Below are 23,068 nucleotides of genomic sequence, written 5' to 3'. Positions count from 1 at the left end.
GAAAGTGAGTGAAGTGATAAACAACTAAAAAGTCCGCGGTCTGGTGAGGTGAAAAGACGGCGCACTCTCAGCAGCGCAAACGGTCCGGAGCCACAGCAGTTCGGACCCAGGGACCCCGCCGACACCCCCCAGGTGGCCGCGACAAACCGAGTCTGTGAGGTGAGTCCAACACTCTCCACGCAGAGAGACACAGCTCAAAGGTGCACACAATCAGCAAACACTTCCTGGCTTAAATATATATATCAGCTTCTCACCCTGCAGGCACGGAACAACTCAGTTCAAATCTCCACTGCAGCAGAAGCTGATTAGACAATTAGCATAACGTGACAGCTCAATACAACAAGGTGTGAGGGACACCAAATCTACTGTCATTACTTCATAAAAGTCACCAAAACCAAATTACCTCAGGAAGTGTGCTGAAGAGTGTGAGACCTCACCCAATCCTCCTTCACAGACTGTGGCGTCAAACCTGGAGCAGTCTCTGGGTCCGTAATGGTGAGATTGTTCTCCCGACGCCGATCTCACACGTCTGCTCACAAGGTCGAGTCTCTGGCAATCACACACTGTGCATTCAAGGTTTAAGTGCAGCAATCTCTGATCAAGACAGAATACACCACAGCTGTGAGCCCTGATGACCTGCACGTGAAAACAAACCTCAGGTGTTCAGGGTGAGGTCCTAATACTCAGCCACTCAGTCCTGAATGCATACCACCTGGTGGGAGAAACGGAAAACAAAAACCAAGCCAGCCAAACACCCCAGCACATAACATATTGCTTTAAGTTTTCTGTCTTGACGCTTTGATGTCTTCCTTGGTCTACCAGTATGTTTGCCTTTAACAACCTTCCCATGTTGTTTGTGGGTGATTCTTAGACTACAGGCACTTATTATGTCCTTTGATCATATTGTATGAAAAACAGAAAAAAGGGGAAATTTCACACTTTTATAGTTATCTTTACAATGAAAGTGTGTTAAGAAATTTGTTCTAGTAGTCTATGATGACTTTTTCACCTTTTTTCAGCATCATTATATGCAAATATTGTCATTTTGTGCTTGTCCCACACCCAGACTTTTGATCTTCAATGATAAAAATGAATGGTAAAGAAATGTTTTTTCTAATGTTTTAAAATATCTCTGAATAAAATATCAGTAAAATAATCAAAACATAATTGGGGTATTCAATGTCATACAACTGTTGTGATTTTTTTAAACAAAATGTAGTTGTCCCACACTCTTGCCGTAATTTCCACCACAACACTGTAATGTCCCTTTAAACAGTTTGTATGAAAGATTGTTTGGGTAGTTTCTATGGAGATAAACAGTGACATCAGAGCACATGTATATAGCGCCAAATTACAACAAACAGTTGCCCCAAGGCGCTTTATATTGTAAGGCAATGGTGTGGTGGAAATTACATTTACAAGGCCAATAGTGCCCGTAGTTAAAGAATCACCCTTGTATTTGGTCCAGAGTTTAGACACAGCTGACTGTGAACAACCAACATCTTTTGCAACATTGCGTGATGATTTACCCTCTTTTAAGAGTTTGATAATCCTCTCCTTTGTTTCAATTGACATCTCTCGTGTTGGAGCCATGATTCATGTCAGTCCATTTGGTGCAACAGCTCTCCAAGGTGTGATCACTCCTTTTTAGATGCAGACTAACGAGCAGATCTGATTTGATGCAGGTGTTAGTTTTGGGGATGAAAATTTACAGGGTGATTCCTTAATTTATTCCTCAGAATTGAGTGATTCCATATTTTTTTCCCTCTGCTTGGTCTAAAAAAAGTAACCGTTACTGACTGCCACAATTTTTTTTCCTGATTTCTTATAGTGTTTCTTAAAGCCAGGAAGTTGCCATTTGAAATGACTTTAGTTTTGTGTCATGTCTGTGATCCGCTTTTTTTCTACAAAATTAAACAACTGAATGAACATCCTCCGAGGCCGGTGATTCCATAATTTTTGCCAGGGGTTGTACACTCAACAAAAATATAAACGCAACACTTTTGGTTTTGCTCCCATTTTGTATGAGATGAACTCAAAGATCTAAAACTTTTTCCACATACACAATATCACCATTTCCCTCAAATATTGTTCACAAACCAGTCTAAATCTGTGATAGTGAGCACTTCTCCTTTGCTGAGATAATCCATCCCACTTCACAGGTGTGCCATATCAAGATGCTGATTAGACACCATGATTAGTGCACAGGTGTGCCTTAGACTGCCCACAATAAAAAGCCACTCTGAAAGGTACAGTTTTATCACACAGCACAATGCCACAGATGTTGCAAGATTTGAGGGAGCGTGCAATTGGCATGCTGACAGCAGGAATGTCAACCAGAGCTGTTGCTCGTGTATTGAATGTTCATTTCTCTACCATAAGCCGTCTCCAAAGGCGTTTCAGAGAATTTGGCAGTACATCCAACCAGCCTCACAACCGCAGACCACGTGTAACCACACTAGCCCAGGACCTCCGCATCCAGCATGTTCACCTCCAAGATCGTCTGAGACCAGCCACTCGGACAGCTGCTGAAACAACCGGTTTGCATAACCAAAGAATTTCTGCACAAACTGTCAGAAACCGTCTCAGGGAAGCTCATCTGCATGCTCGTCGTCCTCATCGGGGTCTCGACCTGACTCCAGTTCGTCGTCGTAACCGACTTGAGTGGGCAAATGCTCACATTCGCTGGCGTTTGGCACGTTGGAGAGGTGTTCTCTTCACGGATGAATCCCGGTTCACACTGTTCAGGGCAGATGGCAGACAGGGTGTGTGGCGTTGTGTGGGTGAGCGGTTTTCTGATGTCAATGTTGTGGATCGAGTGGCCCATGGTGGCGGTGGGGTTATGATATGCGCAGGTGTCTGTTATGGACGAAGAACACAGGTGCATTTTATTGATGGCATTTTGAATGCACAGAGATACCGTGACGAGATCCTGAGGCCCATTGTTGTGCCATACATCCAAGAACATCACCTCATGTTGCAGCAGGATAATGCATGGCCTCATGTTGCAAGGATCTGTACACAGTTCTTGGAAGCTGAAAATGTCCCAGTTCTTGCATGGCCGGCATACTCACCGGACATGTCACCCACTGAGCATGTTTGGGATGCTCTGGACCGGCGTATACGACAGCGTGTACCAGTTCCTGCCAATATCCAGCAACTTCGCACAGCCATTGAAGAGGAGTGGACCAACATTCCACAGGCCACAATTGACAACCTGATCCACTCTATGCGAAGGAGATGTGTTGCACTGCATGAGGCAAATGGTGGTCACACCAGATACTGACTGGTATCCCCCCCAATAAAACAAAACTGCACCTTTCAGAGTGGCCTTTTATTGTGGACAGTCGAAGGCACACCTGTGCACTAATCATGGTGTCTAATCAGCATCTTGATATGGCACACCTGTGAGGTGATATGGATTATCTCAACAAAGGAGAAGTGCTCACTATCACAGATTTAGACTGGTTTGTCAACAATATTTGAGGGAAATGGTGATATTGTGTATGTGGAAAAAGTTTTAGATCTTTGAGTTCATCTCATACAAAATGGCAGCAAAACCAAAAGTGTTGCGTTTATATTTTTGTTGAGTGTAAATAGTTCTACAGCGCTGTACTCTTTCCATTTTTATTGACTGGTTTAACTGAGCGCCACATGATATTCAATAGTTTATTCATCATGACTTCTCTAAAGTAGTCTATAGAAGCAATTTGCACTTGAGTAATTCATTATTTTACGAGGTCTGTGATATAAAAAGCAGTCCTTTTTATTTTTTTCAAAAAATAAATGGATTTGATTCATATGTTTTTAGGTAAGATAAGCTTGAACCCTCGTGTGCATGCGTGAGTTTTGTCATGCCTGATGGTGACGTCATTCGCCTGTGGGCAGGCTTTGAGTGAGGTGTGGACTCCCCCTCCCGTCGGAATCTCTTTGTCTGAGACGCTGCAGGGAGACGGCGCACGTTGCTTTATCAAATTTTTTCAGGACCTGTGAGGGATATCCGTGTGGACGCTATTCGAGAAATTCAGCTGGTTTTCGGTGTAAAGAGATGAGAGATTGTGGAGTTTCTTTCGCTTTAAGGACAGCCCACAAAGCGGATCGGCGCGGCGCGGTCGGAGGTGGCGTCCCTCTGGCTGTTTCGAGCTGAAAACATCCTAATTTAAAGCTCTGTTCACCCAGGACGTCGTCAGAGAACAGAGAAGTTTCAGAAGAAGCCGACATCAGGAGTTTACCTGGACATTCCACTGTTAAAGGAGATTTTGTAATGAAAGAACGTGCAGACGAATTTGCTGAGTTGTTTCCGTGACGACGTGGCAAATTCGTCTGCGTCGCGACATGAAAAACACCTCCGTGCTGAAAACCATTTGTAAAATTCAGGCGGCTTTTGATGGCTTTCAACAAGTGAGTATCTGAGAAATTGTTTAACAGCTTGGGCATGTTCCAACTTGTCCGTTAAGGTTTCCAACGGAGGTGTTTTTCCTGTGGCGACCCCCTGCGGTCGGGTCCGGCCCGACATGCAAATCTGCCCGCACGTTCTTTCATTACAAAATCTCCTTTAACAGTGGAATGTCTGGATAAACTCCTGATCTCGAATTCTTCTGAAAGTTCTCTGTTATCTCACGACGTCTTGGGTCCATAGAGCCTGAAATTAGGAAGTTTTCAGCTTGAAACAGCGAGACGCCGCCGCCTCGGAGCGCAGATCAGCGTCAGGCGCCGTGGGCCGTCCTTACAGCGATAGTAAAACTCCAAAATCTCTCATCAGCCGTTAAAATTTTCACAGAAAACCAGCTGAATTTATCGAATGGTGTCCACTCAGTTGTGCCTTATAGGTTTTGAAAAAAATTTTATCAAACAAAGCAGCAGTCTCTGAGCCATTCCTAAACAATGAAAAAACGACGAGAGGGTGGGCCACTCCTCACTCAAAGACTGCCCACAGGCGAATGACGTAACCGACAGGCATGAAAAAACTCTTGCATGCCCACGAGGGTTCAAGCATGTCTGATGTAATCACACGTGATTCAAATCCATATAGTTTTTGAAAAAAATAATAAGGTCCGTTACTTTTCTCACAGACCTCGTATATTTCATATTTGCATTTAAATAAAACATCCATCTGTCCAGTTACATAATCCCACTTATTCCAGTTAAGGGTGATTTGGAAGGGTGTGGGGAGCTGGAGCCTGTCTCAGTGGTCCTGTGGTGCGTGGTGGGGTATACCCTGGACAGGCCACTAGTCTACTGTTGGCCCAACATCCACAAAAACACAGAACCTCCACACAGAAAGCACGCTCCCTTTCGCTGTGAGGGGAAAGGGCTAACCACTAAGCCACATGCAGCCCTAATTTACTGTAGATTGTGATTTACGGATTTGTTTTCACTTTGAAATTAAACTGCATGTCTTGTTTTGTTTGTTTGTTTTTACGTTTTTTTTTCCCCAAAACGTTTGTATAAAGGCATTTATGTTTGTTTTATTTAAAAGTTGAATTGAAGTCATAATTTACCCAGAGGTATTTATTCATAGTTCAGCATGTGGCTGTGCACAGATCACCGCACAATGGTCAGTACATCAAAACATGAACACAGTCACAAAAGAAAAAAAATTTGTATACATAGTGGCAGTCAATCCTACAAAAAAGTACCTTCCGGTAATTTTTTTTTTTTTTTTTTTTGCAAATACAACAGGGGTGGACTATACTACTATGCATGGAAATGTGATCTCTTCAACCTCTTCCATGGGTGAAAGAGCAAAACACGAGGGCTCCAGACATGTGCACCCCACAGGGCACGATGGAATTCTCTTCCACTGGTTTCAGTACTCCCGAGACACACTGAGTGTACAAATAGACACATGATGTACATTTGAGAATCCTGAAGTCCAGCCTCATAAATTAGCAGGACATACCTCAGCCACCAAAGCATGTTCTTGTCAAGGGCCATGAATGAAAGCACAGAAGAGAGGATTTTAATAGAAAAAATTATCTTCTCTTAAGTGGATTTGTGAACTGTTCCACTGTATTTAATACAGAGTAATGGCATTATGGACTCCCTATGAAGTACTGGCTGTCGCAACAAATGTGCTAAAAGTGTATTTCAGCTACAAATGCCGATTGTGAAACAACACAATCTGCTCCGCATGTTATTTATCAGTTAAAATGATGTGAGCAGTTGTAATCCTCAGAATAAAACTATGGCTTGCATCTGCAAAAAAAAAAAAAAAAAAAAAAAAAAAAAAGACGTCAGAATATAACCTAGACCTTCCCTGAACCACAATCAATAAAGCATCACTTCCTTTTCTTTCAACTGCTCCTGTTAGTGGTCACCCATCATCCATCTGCATCTCATCCAGTCTTTTGCATCTTCTGTCACACCAAACACCAGCTTGTCCCCCCTCACCACACCCATAAACCTTCTCTTTGGCCTCTATCTTCTCCTCCTCCCTGGTGGCAACATCTTGAGTGTCCTTCTCCCATACACACTGGGTATCTCCTCCGCACATGTCCAAACTACAGTTGTGGTCAGATGTTTACATACACTCATTATGGGGATGAATGCTTTTAATGATGTCCTTCAACTGTTCTTTTTCTAGGATGGAGTGATTGTGCAGAATGTTTCATTAATGATTCAAAACAAACAAACAACAACACCAAAAAAGACTGGATGCACAAGTTAGAATTTATTGTGGATCTTCTCTAATTCACACAGAGTCAAAATTATACACACAGGCTCAAATATATACATAGACCCCCACTAATATTTGGTAAAATGTTCCTTAGCAAGCTGCACGTCGAGTAGATGCTTTTAGTATCCACGAACAAGCATCTGTTATAATTCTGGCTGGATGTTTGGCCACTCTTCTTGGCAAAATTGTTTGAGTTCTTTTAAATTGATTGGTTTCTTGGCACAAACCCAGCTTTTCAGCATAGCCCACACATTTTCAGTACAGTGCATTGAGAAAGTATTCACAGTATTCCACACTTTTTTAATGCTATAGACTTACTCCAAAACAGATGAAATTTAATTTTTCCCTCCAAATTCTGCAAAGAATGTGAATACTTATGTACATGTGATTTCTTCGTTGCTTTTTAAAATAACTAAATAAATAAATAAATTTGCAAAAATTACAAAAAAAACTTCATGTTGTCATTATGGGGTGTTGTGAGTAGAATGTTGAAGGAAAAATGAATTTACTCTCTTTTGGAATAAGGCTGCAACATAACAAAATGTGGAAAAAGTGCTGGGAATACTTTCTCAGTGCACTGTAGGACTGAGGTCAGCATTTTGGGAAGGTTGTTCCAGATTCCTGCTTTAACCAGCCCAGAACCAGTTTTGACGTGTTTGGGATCACTGTCTTCTTGGAACACCCAATCATGGCCATGTTTCAGTGTCTAGCTGTTGAAATGAGGTGACTCTGAAGAATTTCCCCTTCATTATTCCATGTACTTTATGCAATGCACCAGTACCACTGGCAGCAAAACAGCCCCAGAGCATGATGCTACCACCACCATGCTTGACAGTTGTTCCAATATTCTTAGGTTTGAAACATGCACCCCTCAAAAACATGCCTCTTGTCATTGTGGCCAAATAGCTCAATATTTGTCTCATCTGACCATGTCCATGTGAGTAGCTGAAAATTTCAGTCCTCTCTTGAAATGCTATTATAAGATTTCTCTAAATCCAAAACACACAATGCAACTCCTTCTGGCCTTCTCTATACTTCTCCATCATTCTCAGAGCAAACATTGCATCTGTAGTGTTCTTTCTCAGCAAGAAACCATGCTACTCCTCACAGATCTCCATCCTAGCTTTTACTACTATTTCACACAACTTCATGCTGTGGCTGGTCAAATATGTGCCTCCATAGCTCTGCACTGTGGTTCCTGTCAAGAGGCATCAGTCATTTTTGGAATTTTGAAACATAATCACAAACTTTGTTTCCATTTAATTCACTGTCAATTGTGAGTAATTAATACAACAGACCACCTTACTCTGACCGCTCAGAATAAGGTGATTTTAGGAAACACTTTGAGAAAGTGATTTTGTTCCATTCAGTCCCAGAGGAATGATGTAAATCTGATCCATTCTTTGACCTCTCATGTCTGAGGTGTTGACTGGGGTGACAGGAAGGAAAGAATACTTTCCTCCTTCAGTATGTGTGCCTTCCAAGCATAATGCATTAAATGTCAGCATGTGATTGACATAAAAATCTGCTCTGTCTGCTTAAAATATTAAAAGTTCTTCACCCACTTTCTTTTCCTGCATGTGATGAAAACGTGACAATGGCGTCAGCAGAAAACCAGCCACCACCAGCTTTATTACCCATTAACATGTCTCAAAGCTACCCAAGTAATAAGTTGCTTAGGTCGCTGTAAGATTTATTACTTTAAGACAATGAAGGAATCCAGTTTGTCCAAATTCCTTCCACATTCTGTTGCAATAGCATGTTTTCAAAGTGTTTTTGTCAAAGTGTTGCGTCATAATTAAAGATTTAAAACAGAAACTCAAACAAAATTTGTGAAATCCTAAGTTTCTAGTTGTTTAATTTAACCTTTTGTCCTGAAAATTATAGAAAATGCCTGTTTTCACATTTGAACCCACACTGAAAAAAAGGAAATATGATTTAAATGCATGCATCACTTGTATATGATTAGTGTGTTCAAATAACATAATTTTCCTTTGTTTCTAATTGAGAAATTTGGACATATTCTGATCATCTGCAACTGATGTACATACTGAAATCTTGTAACTTCAACAGACCTTTTTGCAGTGTAGTTCTACATAGGGGAGGACATTGTGAGTGCCTTACATAATGATCTGTAGCTAAAGGTCAAGACTGTCTTGATGTTTCACAGAACATTGGATATGTTTGTAAAATGTCAGTGTTCCCTTTATGCATTGAAAATGACAGAACCGTGACTTTACATGATTTTATTGCAAATGCACTTTTTTTATATATATATCTTAATTAGATACATGAAAAATTATATTAATTGGACATAATTATGATTGTGTGCAAATCATGTACAGTAAATCCAAAAGACGTTTTTATTCAGTTTGACCTCAGGAGGATTTTTAACTTAAATGGTTGCATAGCTGCATAACAAGATATTTGAGATGGAAAGAGAATGTTCCCATATGGTCCCCTGTTGGTCATATACCAATGTGTCATTGAGGACTTAATGAGGATGCATACATGTGGGCCCAAGTTGGCCGTAGACTGGCGTTTCTTGTCTGATTTTAGGATGACATTCCATATGGGTTATTTTATGGGCACACTGCAGAATGTAAGAAAAGGCATTTGGGTTGGCAAGAGAGCATTCCCATAGGTTTCCTGTTTGTAACATGTAGATCTGCCATTAAGTTACATTCCAGACGTTACTTTAGATATACAGTACATCCGGAAAGTATTCACAGAGCTTCACTTTTTCCACATTTTGTTATGTTCCAGCCAGTTTGAGGTCAAGAGCGCTCTGGAGTGGGTTTTCATCCAGGATGTCTCTGTACATGCTGCATTCATCTTTCCCTCAATCCTGACTAGTCTCCCAGTTCCTGTTGCTGAAAAACATCTCCACAGCATGATGCTGCCACCACCAGGCTTCAGTGTAGGGATGGTGCCTGATTTCCTCCAAACATGATGCCTGGCATTCACACCAAAGAGTTCATTTTCACTCATCAAACCACAGAATTTTGTTTCTCATGGTCTGAGAGTCCTTCAGGTGCCTTTTTTTGTAAACTACAGGTGGGCTGCCATGTGCCTTTTAGCAAGGAGTGGCTTCCATCTGGACACTCTACCATATAGGCCTGATTGGTGGATTGCTGCAGAGAAGGTTGTCCTTCTGAAAGGTTCTCTTCTCCCCACACAGGAATGCTGGTGCTACGACTGAGTGACCATCGGGTTCTTAGTCACCTCCCTGAATAAGGCCCTTCTCCCCCGATTGCTCAGTTTAGATGGGTGGCCAGCTCTAGGAAGAGTCCTGGTGTATCTGAACTTCTTCCATTTATGGATGATGGAGGTCATTGAGCACTTTGGGAGCTTCAAAGCAGCAGAAATGTTTCTGTACCCTTCCCCATATGTGTGCCTCAAGACAATCCTGTCTCGGAGGGCTGCAGACAATGCCTTTGACTTCATCCTTGGTTTGTGCTCACTGTCAACTGTGGGACCTTATATGTAGACAAGTGTGTGCCTTTCCAAATCATGTCCAATCAGCTGAATTTACCCCAAGTGGACTCCAATTAAGCTGTAGAACCATCTCAAGGATCATCAGTGGAAACAGGATGCACCTGAGCTCAATTCTGAGCTTCATGGCAAAGGGTGTGATTTCCTAGTTTTTTATTTTTAATAAATTTGTCAAAAAAAAATCCACAACAAATAAACAACCCCCCCCCCCCCCAAAAAAAAAAAACTTTTTTCACATTGTCATTATGGGGTATTGTGTGTAGAATTTTGAGGAAAAACACAAATTTAATCCATTTTGGAATAAGGCTATAACATAAAATGTAGAAAAAGTGAAGAGCTGGGAATACTTTCTGGATGCACTGTACAATCAGTTTGTTTCTTCTTTTTTTTCTTTTACAGTAAGATGGCATCACAAAGAGGATGTTTGGAACATAAAGAAAATGTTTCCATGTGCTTCTCTGTAGGTCATATGGAAATGTTCCCTTTAAGACTTTTCAAGTGGAAAATTTTTCCTTGATAACAAGCATGGAATGTCAAACAGTACAAGGATCATTACCATTCGATTCCCAACTGGTCACATTACATCATTCTTTGGGAATATTTCCCATTTCATTTCATTATCCAGTAGTAATGTCTTGGAAATATTACAGTAACATACCAGAAATGTTACACAGTAACATTACAGTAACAGGATGAAACAATATTTCAACACTGAAGAAGATGAATTCAACAGAAGATCATTAGACTATAATTACAGGAACTATGGAGACCCACGTGCATCACTCATGGAAGCAGAGGAAGTCACACTCAATTAAAGCCATGTGAAGTTGTCAGCTCATTAGGTCAACTTACAAGGGAGTGCAGAGGCATTCAATAAAGTCATTGACATAAGTGTTCAATCTACTGTATGATGACAAAACAGTTTGGGTCGAACATAAACAGAAAATGGTCTGAAGTGTCCTCTCCAGGATCACTTCTGTTACAAGCATGGGGATGCTACGGAGCCATTTAAGAGAAGCTAATACCCTTGTTTAAAAATCAAGGAATTTGAGATACTGTCCAATCCAAGAAAGGTATCTAATTTTCCTTCAACTCAACTTTGTTAAAATCACTATATTTCCCATTTTTACTGAAAAATGAATTGTTCCAATTGCGCAAACATATTCTCCACAATGTTGTGACAATGTGAACAGCTCCAAGAGGCATGATGTCGTGTGTATTAAGTAGGGTCTTCTGAGATCTTAATTGAATGGAGATCTCTCTTAACTGAGATCTCCATTGAATGAGGTAGAAAATGATTGACTTATGGGAAGTTGGGGCAAAAGTGTTTTTGCGTCACAATGAGGTGGTTCTCCCTTAATGCATACAGGAAAGGAATAAAATTAACCCCCTGCTTGAAAGAACCAGTGTTCTTGAATCTGGCATGGGGTAATAATATCCTGTAATAGGTAATCATCTGGTTTGCCCTTGTATACTATAAGTATTGAAATTTTCCCAGTACAGTTTCACTTTCATAGCTTCCTTACAAAACTTAAAAAAACAAGTGACAGTCAGAGGCTTGATTGCTCACAGTGTGGTAAGCTTCGATGGCGTATACGCAGGGGTGCACATAACTGGTACTCGTGCTCGTGTGTGCTAAACATCAGTGATGCACAGCAGAGGGAAACACTTTTCCTGCAATCTGTCATTGCTTTCCTCTTATGAAGCACTTCCCTTGTGTTTTCTGCTACACATCATTTATTTTTAGCATGCACAAGCACCATGAGTACCAGTTATGTACACCCCTGCATGTGTATATGGACATCTTTCTGAAAGTCAGAAATATCACAGTTTCTTGATTGGCCGCTTGAGGCCGGCTCTAGAACAGAGCCAGTTCCCATAAAAGTCCATTTTAAAATGTCCACGTTTAGACCACAAATAAACATGTTGACAGCCTGATACAACAAAACAAAGCAAAAAAAAAAAAAAAAAAGGTTTTGGTCTCTATCGTTAGTTTCGTTCTCTATCGATAGTTGACAACTGTACAGGTGGTGAATTTTTTTTCAAACGTTTTAGTATAAGGCTTTTTTAAGTCACCAAGTTCTCCATAACTATGGGCATGTTTACTTTGAGTGGCAGCAGCTGAGCCCTGTGACTCCGCCTGTCGTAGTCCGATCATAGCTCAGTGTCCTCTCGATGCGGAGCCACTTACTGTTGAGGAGGCTGTGCCTGTCGTTTTGGAGTATTTTATTATAAACACCTGGAATAATCTGGCTTGTTGTGTGGTCTGTCCCCGGTGTTCACAGACATCTTCAACGCCTAACTGGAGACATGCCCGGTGCCAGCATGCTTCACGGCCTCCGTTACTCTATATTTATTCAACAGAGAACATAGTTTTGCCTATTTGACCATTTGATTTGTTCCTTTTCTTTGTTGTTGTTTATGCACCAACAACACCAGATCAAATTCCTTGTATGTGAGAAATTGGCAATCAATTTGATTCCGATTCCAATAAGACATCTCTGTGTCAATATTCACACTGCAAGAAATTCTCATCACATTTAATGTTAAATGCTAACAGTGTTAGTACTTTTAGCAGCTGCCATTACCTTCATCCATTAGGTCCACTTAATACACAGTTACTGAGAAAATAAGCAGCTCACAACTTTTAATGCCCACACCAAAGTAAATTGTTAGGTGAACCACTGGGCAGTCCCCAGAAACATGATGTGATTAAAAACTTCAACCGATGTTAGCCTATTAGCTGGGTCAGACTCAAAGAAAGTGATTGTTGTACAAAAGTTTCAGATATCTGTCGCTGAGATAGATGATGACTGGAGTGCAGTTTTAAGCAGGAACAAGGTGATTATTGGTGAATTATTGCTGACGCTCCAGAATGACGCATGCGCAGTAAAGGCAGGGTGGACTGATGTTTAGCAGCGACTGTTCGGTTGGCAACAGTTACAATTTTATCCATTAAGGTACAATCATAAATAGGTTGTCAGTAGGTCTGAAACTTAATTCATTGTTCAATTTATTGATAATCTGAATATCCTGTTGTGAACAAAAAATGCCTTTTGTCCAAAAAAACAAAAACAAACAAACAAATAAAAACCCCTAAGTGAATGACCTTATTAGATACATTTGTAATTAACCCTATGGTGTCATACAAATGTTCCAAGAAACAAATGTCTCATTCTGGCATGTTCCTTCCAAATCTGGAACACATTCACGCTGTCTGTTTCTAGGAACATCCCCTTAAGGTAATGCTAAGGAATGTGGGCACTTCTCCTCAGAATGAGACAAACTCCACAGGAAGCTTGACGCTCAAATGAGACGCCACCCTTGATTCGTCTCTTTGTGTCTTTCTCCTCTTTCCGGCCATGGCAATCATGTGAAGTCCTCACACCATGGAAACTGGGTTGGTATAGTTTAGGTAAAGGCAGCAATGTAATCTTCTGGGGATACAGCAAAATGTGAGCTGACTATAACTTTATCAGCGCCAACTGACCACATTGCAAAACCGCAACACAGCTTCTTTGACATGGAAATGAGGAGTTAAGTATGTAGGCTCTGGGCTCGGTGCCTAGTCTGTGCCACCCACAGAGAGTGCCAGGGATCACCATGGAGGGATCCAAATGTAGCAGCCGGTCATGCGAAAAGGCACCGGCTACCTGGATACTTGGAAGAATAAATTTCAGCCTAAATATCCCGTGGTACAGAGAAGTGCACACAGATAGCTGCATATCTGTGAAGCTGTTGAAGAAATATGTATTTTTATGTGCATTCAGTCACATCTGAGTTAAATGATTCAAGCAGGGAAACACTATGCATATAGTGCCCTCAACTGGTTAATCATGCAAATTACATCCATGTGCATTTCAACCAACTTTGTCCTAATTTACATTTTTCAGAAAATCTGAGACGTTACATGCATGAGTTATTAACAATTATAATGATAAAATGTTGTTGTTGTTCCTTTGATATCCACATCTTGGGCTTAGCTACTCTTAATGATAGAGCTTCTGAGGTGATGACATTAGAAGGGTCGACCCCCTTGTCCTTTGATGATATTTACAACAGGCTCCCAGAATTCCCTGCATTCTTCCACTCTTCTCCAAAACAACCCATTCAGAGCAGAGAGTGTCATTCTGCCAATAACTCTGGTGTTACCTCAACATCTTCCTCAGCCAACAAGTCCAAAAGGCTAATCTCAGCCAGCCTGTTTACGCTGTTGGAACAGCGTGACGGTTATGTGACATTGGATGTTTCCCTCTGGCTATAATAGAAAGCATATTGAGCAAACTGATGAATATAAGGTTTAAAAAGACACTAAAAGGAAACAATGCAAGGTCAGCAGACGGTGGCAGAGGCTGTGTGAACAGGATGAGTTCAAGAAAAAGAAAATGTTCCGTAACGAAAGGCAAAGTTCAACGCTAATGCTGTCTGAGATACATTCTGTCAAAATGCCACTGCTTGCTGAGGGAGTGGAGAGAAAGCAGAAGCTGTTTGCATTCCTCGTCTCAGCGGCGTAAATGTGAAGTCACTCTACTCCCACATGCTTCAACCAGCATGATCTCAGAGTGCAACGACGTCGACGAGCAAATAATCTTCCTACACCAAAGCTGAATGCATTCTCAGGTAGACCACACGGGATGTCTGGAGGAGAATCCTGACTTGCCAGTTTTCTGGGGTCATGACACAACAACAACAAAACGCAGTATTTTTTTCCCCCTGTTTTCTTTCATTTACGATGACAGTAAAATGTGTATGGCTATCACCGAGAAGATAGCTTGAACATCATTGGCGCAAGTCCACTGAAGATAAAGGAGACTATGTTGCAAAATAATGCAAGAACAAACTTTCTGCTGTGACATTTCCGAGTGAAGTACCTCTGTGATACTACCCCTGCAGTGCATTGGGTTCAGTCTTTGTGTTTGCAATGGCAAATGTTAGACATTTATTATGTCAGTGAATTAACCAACTCAACCAATGTCTGTTAATTAATGGCATCCAGCAATTAAATAATTTAATGAACTAATAATATTCTAAATGGCACTTAAAATACCTGCTTTACACATTTTTAATTTGATGTATTCCATTTAATTTGATTTGATAAGGGCAGGTACAGTGTCACGTCCATAGGTAGTTGGACAGTGACATATAGACTGGGAACCAGATGAACCTGAAGGCCAGGTCAGGTCAGGTCTGGGAGCAGGTGCTGGCACTGTGCATCGCCACAATCACAACACCACGTAATGGCCCTGGGTCCTGGATGGCAACCACTTAGGAAGACAACCAATCAATCTCCACCTCTTGAAAGTAACCATCTATCTGCCACCAGGAGGGTCCCCCTGGCCTTCTCCAGCTGCTGGGGTCCTCAACACTGATGCATGCATGTGCTGGATCATGCACAAAGAAATGTGCCACCTGTCCAAAATGTCATAGCTGGGGCTAAATTGTGACAAATAAAATGAATAGTCTGATTGGAATTATAAGTCATCCAAACTGCATTTATGATATTGTGAGTTGGAATTTTGATTTGAGTCATAATGTAAGTGGAAATCAGGAATTACAACTAAAATATTGGACATCTGTATCATAGACATCCATAATGAGATACTCAGTACAGGGCAAGTCAATGGTTCACTCTTGATATAAAGTAATTACACTATATTTAATTTAAAAATCAACATGTAATTACAGATATTTTTAACTAGAATTTTAAGAAGTCAAATGTAATTTGTATAGATTAATTATGTTAGTAGTTCCAAACAGTTTTTGTTTGAGACACCCAGTTTGTATCTAAAAAAGGTTGAGGACCCCCCAACTCATGTAAATACCAACACACACACACACACACACACACACACACACACACACACACACACACACACACACACACACACACACACACACACACACACACACACACACACACACACACCAAGTGTTTAATTCCATGGTTCATCCAAGGAAAAAAAAAATCACATTGTCGTTAATGTTGAATATTTGGTTAACAAGTTACTATGGGTTTATGTAACTTACTCATCTAATTTTAACAACCTTAGAACAGACAAAACCTTGTGACCCCCTGTTGTATTTGGTGACGCACTAGGGTCATGTCTACTTCAATAAAACAGTCTGCCACACCACTGAAAATCCATTCTAGTTTTCAGAATATTAGGTTTTAAGTTGGTACTTCCCAACATCTCCAGATAGTTTGGCCATTGTTTACAGAAGTACCATTCAGTAACAGCTGTTGACTATTTAACAAGCTCACCTCCTTGTTGCTGGTTTCCACTCCTGCTTGACTTTTGGTTGTTTGAGCGATTTCTGCTTGGGCACTCACTGTCCTCTTCTGTCTGTCTCCATTAGTGTGTCTCTCTCTGTGACCAACATGAGACTGTCCACTGTGAGGAAGTGTCAGGAAAACATTATAATCATCACTTCCATCATCCTCATCCTCCAGTGAGGAATCTCCATCATCAGAGCAACCATTGAACATGTAGCCGTAAGATCTAGAAGGACAGGTATAGTCTGAGAAGGTGATGGAGCTTGGTTTGTGCTTGATAATGCGTGGTAGACGTGTACCTTTCTGGCTTGAAGTAGAGGTCTGTGAGACAGTTAATGGGAAACTGAGAGTCTGAGAGGAGTCCTCTGGCGGGCTAATAATGTAGCCATTCAAAATTTGTTTAATGAAGACTGGGTTTTTATTCCCTCCAAACATCAAGTCCATTGTCTGATCTGGATGACTACATATTATTGGGTCTGACTGCCCTGCAATATGAAGAGAAACCGGAACATCAGAACTGTCTTCCTTTGACAAAACAGTTGCTCCTTGAAGATGATTTGATGTTGGTGGACTTGAAGATGGAAGAGCTTGGTTAAAAGTGAATGACACATGTCCAGGCTCCTGAATGCAGGTAGTTTCCTTTAAATTCTGAGCTGGCTCAAACAGCAAACAGATTTGGTCTTCAGATGCACATTCTTCCTTTCGGTGGTCTGGTGAGTCATGATGTGATGATGCTGGTGTGACAGCAGAGCTGTCTGAAGACACCTCGTGTGTTGTAAAAACCATTTTGCATGGCTGATGTCCTTCCAGGGTTCCCAATGATGGAGTCTCCATTAATTTTCTGTTTTACAGTCTTTCATGATTTAAAACTGATATCCATAAGTACTTGTACTTGATGTATATGTTGGTCATTTCTATCCAAGATGTTCAGTCAAACAAAACTGTGGAAATGAAATGTGATACAAACAGATTATTGGTATGTACAACGGTGCAGTTTTGTCATTCATACTCCTCAAAGCAACTGGCGCAAAGTCGGCCATAAAATATCAAACAATGGGCCTTTTAAAAGAACAACTGGCACTGACAGATTACTTCATATGGGGCTTGTATGAATGGTTTACTAAAACAGCGCATTCATACATTTTGTTGTATTTTTAGGTTGGTGTTTTGTTTTTTTTTTTTTTTTTTTTGTAGGTACCAACAAAATCCAAGAGTGGTCCACACCTGTAGGAGTGCACAGTCTGATTTCATTGTGTTAGTCTTACGTTGGGAACATCTTTCTTAATGATTTTCTATGACCGTCATTGCAACTGACCAGTCACCTTTTTGTGAAGGTGGTTACAAAATAAATAAATAAAATAACCTGTGTGGCTCCATTAACCTCTGTTCTTCCCCAAGTCTTGAACCAGTGATAGCAGAACAAGATGCTTGGTTATTAGTCCTGGAACAGCAATAAAAGATGCTCCAGGAACAAGACCAACAGTACTTGTAAGATCACTCTAAAAAGGAACTGGATGAAATTAACTAATCCCTGCTTTGATATGTGGCCATTCAAGTTCTGGTTGTTCTCAGCAGACACATTTGTCACCCTGTGACAAGTCCATTGATCGTCCCCATCAGCAATGAGATGGTGATGTAACTTACGTAACTTACTCATCTAATTTTAATAACTTTAGAACAGACAAAACCTTGTGACCACCTGTTGTCTTTGGTGACCCACTAGGGTCATGTCAACTTAATAATAAAACAGAGTGGACAATGTTGTGTTTTTTTCTGATTTTTACAGTAACTTTGACTTTGAGCTGGCCAAAGTTAAGGATTTTTTTTTTTATTTTTTTTTGAAGAAAAAAAAAATTGGACACACATTAACACAGAGGACTGGATAATTTCAACCAATTTCTTTTCATGGTGAGTCATGTATGGTTAGTCTGCTGTCATCCAAACCTACGTTTTCAGTAAGTGATTGAATGTTTCATTATTTTGAAGCAGTTCTAGTTTCAAAACCCAACATAAATGCAACATCATAATTAAACTGAAGTTATCGTTGTTAACACCATAGGTTAATTTGTAATATAAATCTTAACATATTCATGTAGGTTAACAAGAGCATTAGTTTAAGATAATAAGAGAAAATTAAGTGAGATGTAGAAATGTTCTGAAAAGACATTCTGGCCAACTCCCACGGATCCCCAAAACCACTTATGTATTCTTTTATTCATCTCTGTGACAGAGTTATCATCTGGTAGTGGTCCTTGATCACTTTGCTGTGGTGAAGAAGTCAAAATAAGTCCATTAGTCCTTCGTCAGCCCTGAGGACCATTGTTGCTGGTGCTTATCTCCAAAATGTGTAGGATGAAGCAAATGAGAGTGATATGTTTTTAAAATCCATCTTCATGACAAACCAAATTATGTCCTTATTTCAGTGACTAAGTCCAACCCTCTCAGGTGACACAGCACTGAAAGCACTCATTATTTTTTCAGCATTCTTTGGCTTTACCATATCCCTTAATTTCACTGTTTACATGGTTCAAAATTACAGACTTTTTTTTTTTGTGGACCTCTGATCACAGAATGTTACTCTCCAAACTTACAAAGTTCCCCTGCATCCTGATTGGACACTTCTGACATATATTTGTCGTGGCACATACTACATCTGAGGTGACTGCACTGATTGTTCTTTCTGGGGGTTGGTAAGGTTAAACAGTATGAAGCACCTTGGGACGACCTATATTGTGATTTGGCGCAATATAAATAAATTGAATAGAAAACTGATTTTAAATATGAAGCAAGTGAAAGGAAATCTGAGAGAAGTTTGCATGAGGCCAGTGCTTTGAACAGCTCAGTTGTGCATGCCATCCAGAGAGATGTTTGCTGTCAAACTGAACATCTGGCTCAGGTTGGGCTGTTCAAGTCTGGATCTGTTGCACACACGATTGCAATGTCATCACCACACAGAGGAATCCGAGTTCTTTTCCCCACTCAGTGATTTACTACACGCAACACCATTCATCAGGGTCGACTGCGGTTAACGTCCTGCTCACCCCTTCATTAAGACCTGGTTTAAAACACCTTGGATAGTCTGCGAAATCTGAATTACACATGGCACAACAAATGGAATTCAGTTTTTATGCCACACAAAGATTTCCCCTATAACAGCTTAACTCTGCCACAGAACTTACACCTACAGAATGCAATTAACCAGATCTTAACCTGAGGTGAGAGCATATAGGGGGAGACTAAAGAGTTTTACATAATTCACTGTGTTAATTTAAACACTAAAGTTAATTTGTCATTTTTGCACACACCTGCTGTTTTTAGGCAAAAACTAAATTTTCAAAGCTAACACAATGACCTTGAGACACTTGAAAAGCACGCATGCTTAATTTTTGGACTCAAACAAACATAGGTAAGGACAAACTCTGGAAGTACCATAAACCATTTTGCAAAAAAGTCATGTATTGAGAATTACACACAAAATAATTAAAGTTTGTCTTTAAAAACCTGGAGTTGAAGCGACAGTACACAGGATTAAAGTTCCTTCCAAGAAGCAGCTCTTTTAAAAAGCACTATGCAAAGTAACTCTTATTATTCTCACATGAATGCCGACTAGATTTAAATGAAGCAAAGAAGTCAGAGTGAAAATGCAGTTGGTGCTGAGCGGTACGACTCACAGCTTATTTAAAAAGAGAAAAACATCCCGTGTTGGAGTGATTTCAGCGGTAAGGTCCCGAGCAAGTCTTTTCATGTAGAAACAACGTATAGTACAAGTTTGTTAACAAGCTGCAGCTTCTTCTGCCAAGGAACATTGTGAAATAATGGTGTGAAAAGCTGCGAGTTATTCAATTTGTTTTGCTGTTGTTTTTATTATAGAAACCAGTCATCACTTTGGCAGCTTCTGAGGATGTCAAAAAACAGAAAAGCAGATCAACAAACTCACCTGCTGAGTTTTCTTTGTTGCCCAAACTGTGCCTCTCTGATCATGGCAGAACATGGTCAGACACAGAGGGGTGGACATGCCGTACGTCCCTAAAGGCCGTGCACGTGTCATCACATCTGCTCCACTTCCTGTGTTTCACTTGGCCGAAAGATGTCAAGTTAACCGTGAGTAAGCCATCCCCAGTAAAGAGCAAGGAGAATGTGTGCTCTTTGGAGGATGGAAATGGGAGGAGAACGAGTGCAGACGGGAGAGAGGGAGAAGAGCAAGGGAGTGGGTTGGGTAGTTGGCACTCTCAGAGTGAAAGGTGCCTTACTGGAGCTTTCTGTTCTGCGCAAAGTTCTGAAGAAAAACCACAACCGAAAATGGTTTCAAGTCAAGTACAAAGCTGATCTTCAATCATTTTATAGACATATTACACACAAGATCTCTGTGTGATCTGACACAGAACAGTTTCCTGAAATTATTTGACAGCTGAGGTCCACGTCTCTGGTGAGCCTATATTGTGCTCACATAGGACAGAGGACATACAACTGATATCAAAGTCGCGTCTAAATTAATCTTAAATCTGGATTTGGACTGTTCAATATGCAAATTATTATCAAATGGCTTTACGTTTCAAACAGCGGTGGGGAAAAAGTTGTTGATGTTTAGGCTCTGGGTATCGTATAGTTGGTTTAGGTGAAATGCTGTTGAAATGTTGCATGTGCAGTAGAGGTGGGCGGATTGATCCTAATATCGATACCAACGCTGGTATTGATATTGAACAATCCCTCGTGTAAAAAGATCGATACTCAAGTTTTTTTCTCTCCCACATGCACTGACTGCTGCGCATGCAGATTCAACAAAGTCTGCTCTCTGTCTGTAAGAGCAGCGCTGTGCTGTGTCACACAACATGGAGCAGCGCACCCTCCCCCCTCTGGTCTTTTGTTGTTGCACCGTCACGTGGCTCAGCCGCGCCAGCCAACAGCCATGCAGGTAGGCTCAGCCTGGCCCGCCCACTCAGCGCTCTCCTCGAGTCAGCCCTCTACCTCAGGAGATTTTAAGTTGTGTTGAGTGATATTTTTTAAACAAAAATGTTGATTGTGATAAATAAAGTATTTTGTTGTCACGTACAATGTTTGGCGAAATTCTATCCTAGGTCTTTTGGATCCTTTGGATCTATGAAGCTTAAATATGAAAAAGTATCGATATCGATATTGGCGATACTGGGCCTGTATTTACTTGGTATCGGATCAATACCAATATTCCTGGTATCGCCCACCTCTAATGTGCAGTGTTCAGAACATGCATGTCACAAATCTTGACAGGTGAAAGAGTCTTGGAAACATTTTGAGTCATATCTGAGATGAAATAAGCTTTAGAAGATATTTTAAATGCTGTGTTATACGTAAAAGATGCAATACTGGGAGTGGCTATGGCACAGAGCTGAGCGGTCGCATTTTCAAACTCTCTGTAGCAATCGGCTAAACTATCCTGAGTTAAAAGCAAACACACTTCTTTATCAAACTAAAGTTAAGTGTATCTGTAATTTAAGACATGTCAAGCAAAACATCTAAAACCAAGTTGGGCCACCAGACAAAGTCACAGAGTAAGACCAACCGACTTGAGGAAACAAGGGAAGACACTTTAGGCTGAACCACCAATATGTAGACTCCTAGTGCAGCGAGCAACTTAGAAGCAATTGCAGCCCTGATAAATGAGTTTGGCTCCAAATTTGACAGAGTTCTGACTGCAACCAATGAGATCAACTCAGACTTTAAAGATATTTCAGGAAGACTGGAACAAGCAGAGAACCGTATTGGTGATATAGGGATGATACTGCTGGTGAGAGAACTTAAATTGTGATGCTGGAGAAGCAGGTGTCTGAGCTTACCTCTGAGTTGGATGACTGAGAAAACAGGAGCTGTTGTTCAAATCTTATACTGGTGAATCTCCCAGAAAAAGTTCAAAAGGGCAATGCAGCTGCTTTTCTGGAAAAGTGGCTACCCAACATCCTGGAATCCAATATATCGACATGCACTGAAAGATAAGTATGTAAACAAACCACAGAAAACTTTACAAGCTTTTATTACCTGTTCCACATGGCCATCCAGGGCACTGAATATCGGAGTATTTTGGTGCTGGATGAATTTTACCAGTGCATAACTTCAAGAGATTTCAATGGACATGCATGAATATTTTTCTGTTATTAGTTCTGTCACATGTTATTACACACTAGAAATGTCAGATGTATCAGACAAATAGTTTTGTTAGAAAATATATGTGGAAAACCTCTCACAAGCACATTTTGTAAGGTTTTTAAGCATATTTGAAGCAGCTTTCTTGAGCAAGAAAACAATCCTGGACCCAAATTAAACCTAGAATCTGAAATTACATTCTTAGAAGAGGTCACACACTAAATTTGATATTGATATCTTGAATATTGAATATTTTAAAGCAGTTTCAAAACGAAGGAAAATTCAAAAGCATTCGCGAGCAAACTTTTTTTGGGCCTGAAAGTTAAAAATGGCTGTTACATGGAAACTATTCGGAATATGTCAGAAATATTTTGCATGTCTTCATTAAACATATCAAAGTTGTATATTGTGAAGTATGAAGCAAATCGGAAGACATGAACTGGGAATTTTTTTTCATGTTGGTCCATTTCACACGGAATGTCCCAGCTTGATGTTCTCCTCTGTGA

General features: G+C 40.5%; 1 protein-coding gene across 3 annotated transcripts in view; it reads right to left on the bottom strand.

Annotated features, from left to right (window-relative positions):
• stard13b (StAR-related lipid transfer (START) domain containing 13b) overlaps positions 1–20,540 on the bottom strand; it is a 242,541-nt gene extending 222,001 nt beyond the window's left edge. For all 3 annotated transcript variants that reach the window (XM_034168385.1, XM_034168386.1, XM_034168387.1), the window contains exons 1-2: positions 20,386–20,540; positions 16,437–17,389 (exon numbers count right to left, since the gene is read on the bottom strand). In XM_034168385.1, the coding sequence (XP_034024276.1) occupies positions 16,437–17,282 (846 nt within the window). In that variant the 5' untranslated portion in view covers positions 17,283–17,389; positions 20,386–20,540. The remainder of the gene's footprint in view (positions 1–16,436; positions 17,390–20,385) is intronic.
• Positions 20,541–23,068: the final 2,528 nt, after the last annotated feature.

This window comes from Thalassophryne amazonica, chromosome 4, assembly GCF_902500255.1.
Source record: "Thalassophryne amazonica chromosome 4, fThaAma1.1, whole genome shotgun sequence".
Taxonomy (NCBI): Eukaryota; Metazoa; Chordata; class Actinopteri; order Batrachoidiformes; family Batrachoididae; genus Thalassophryne; species Thalassophryne amazonica.
This window is presented reverse-complemented; position numbering and strand designations above follow the sequence as displayed.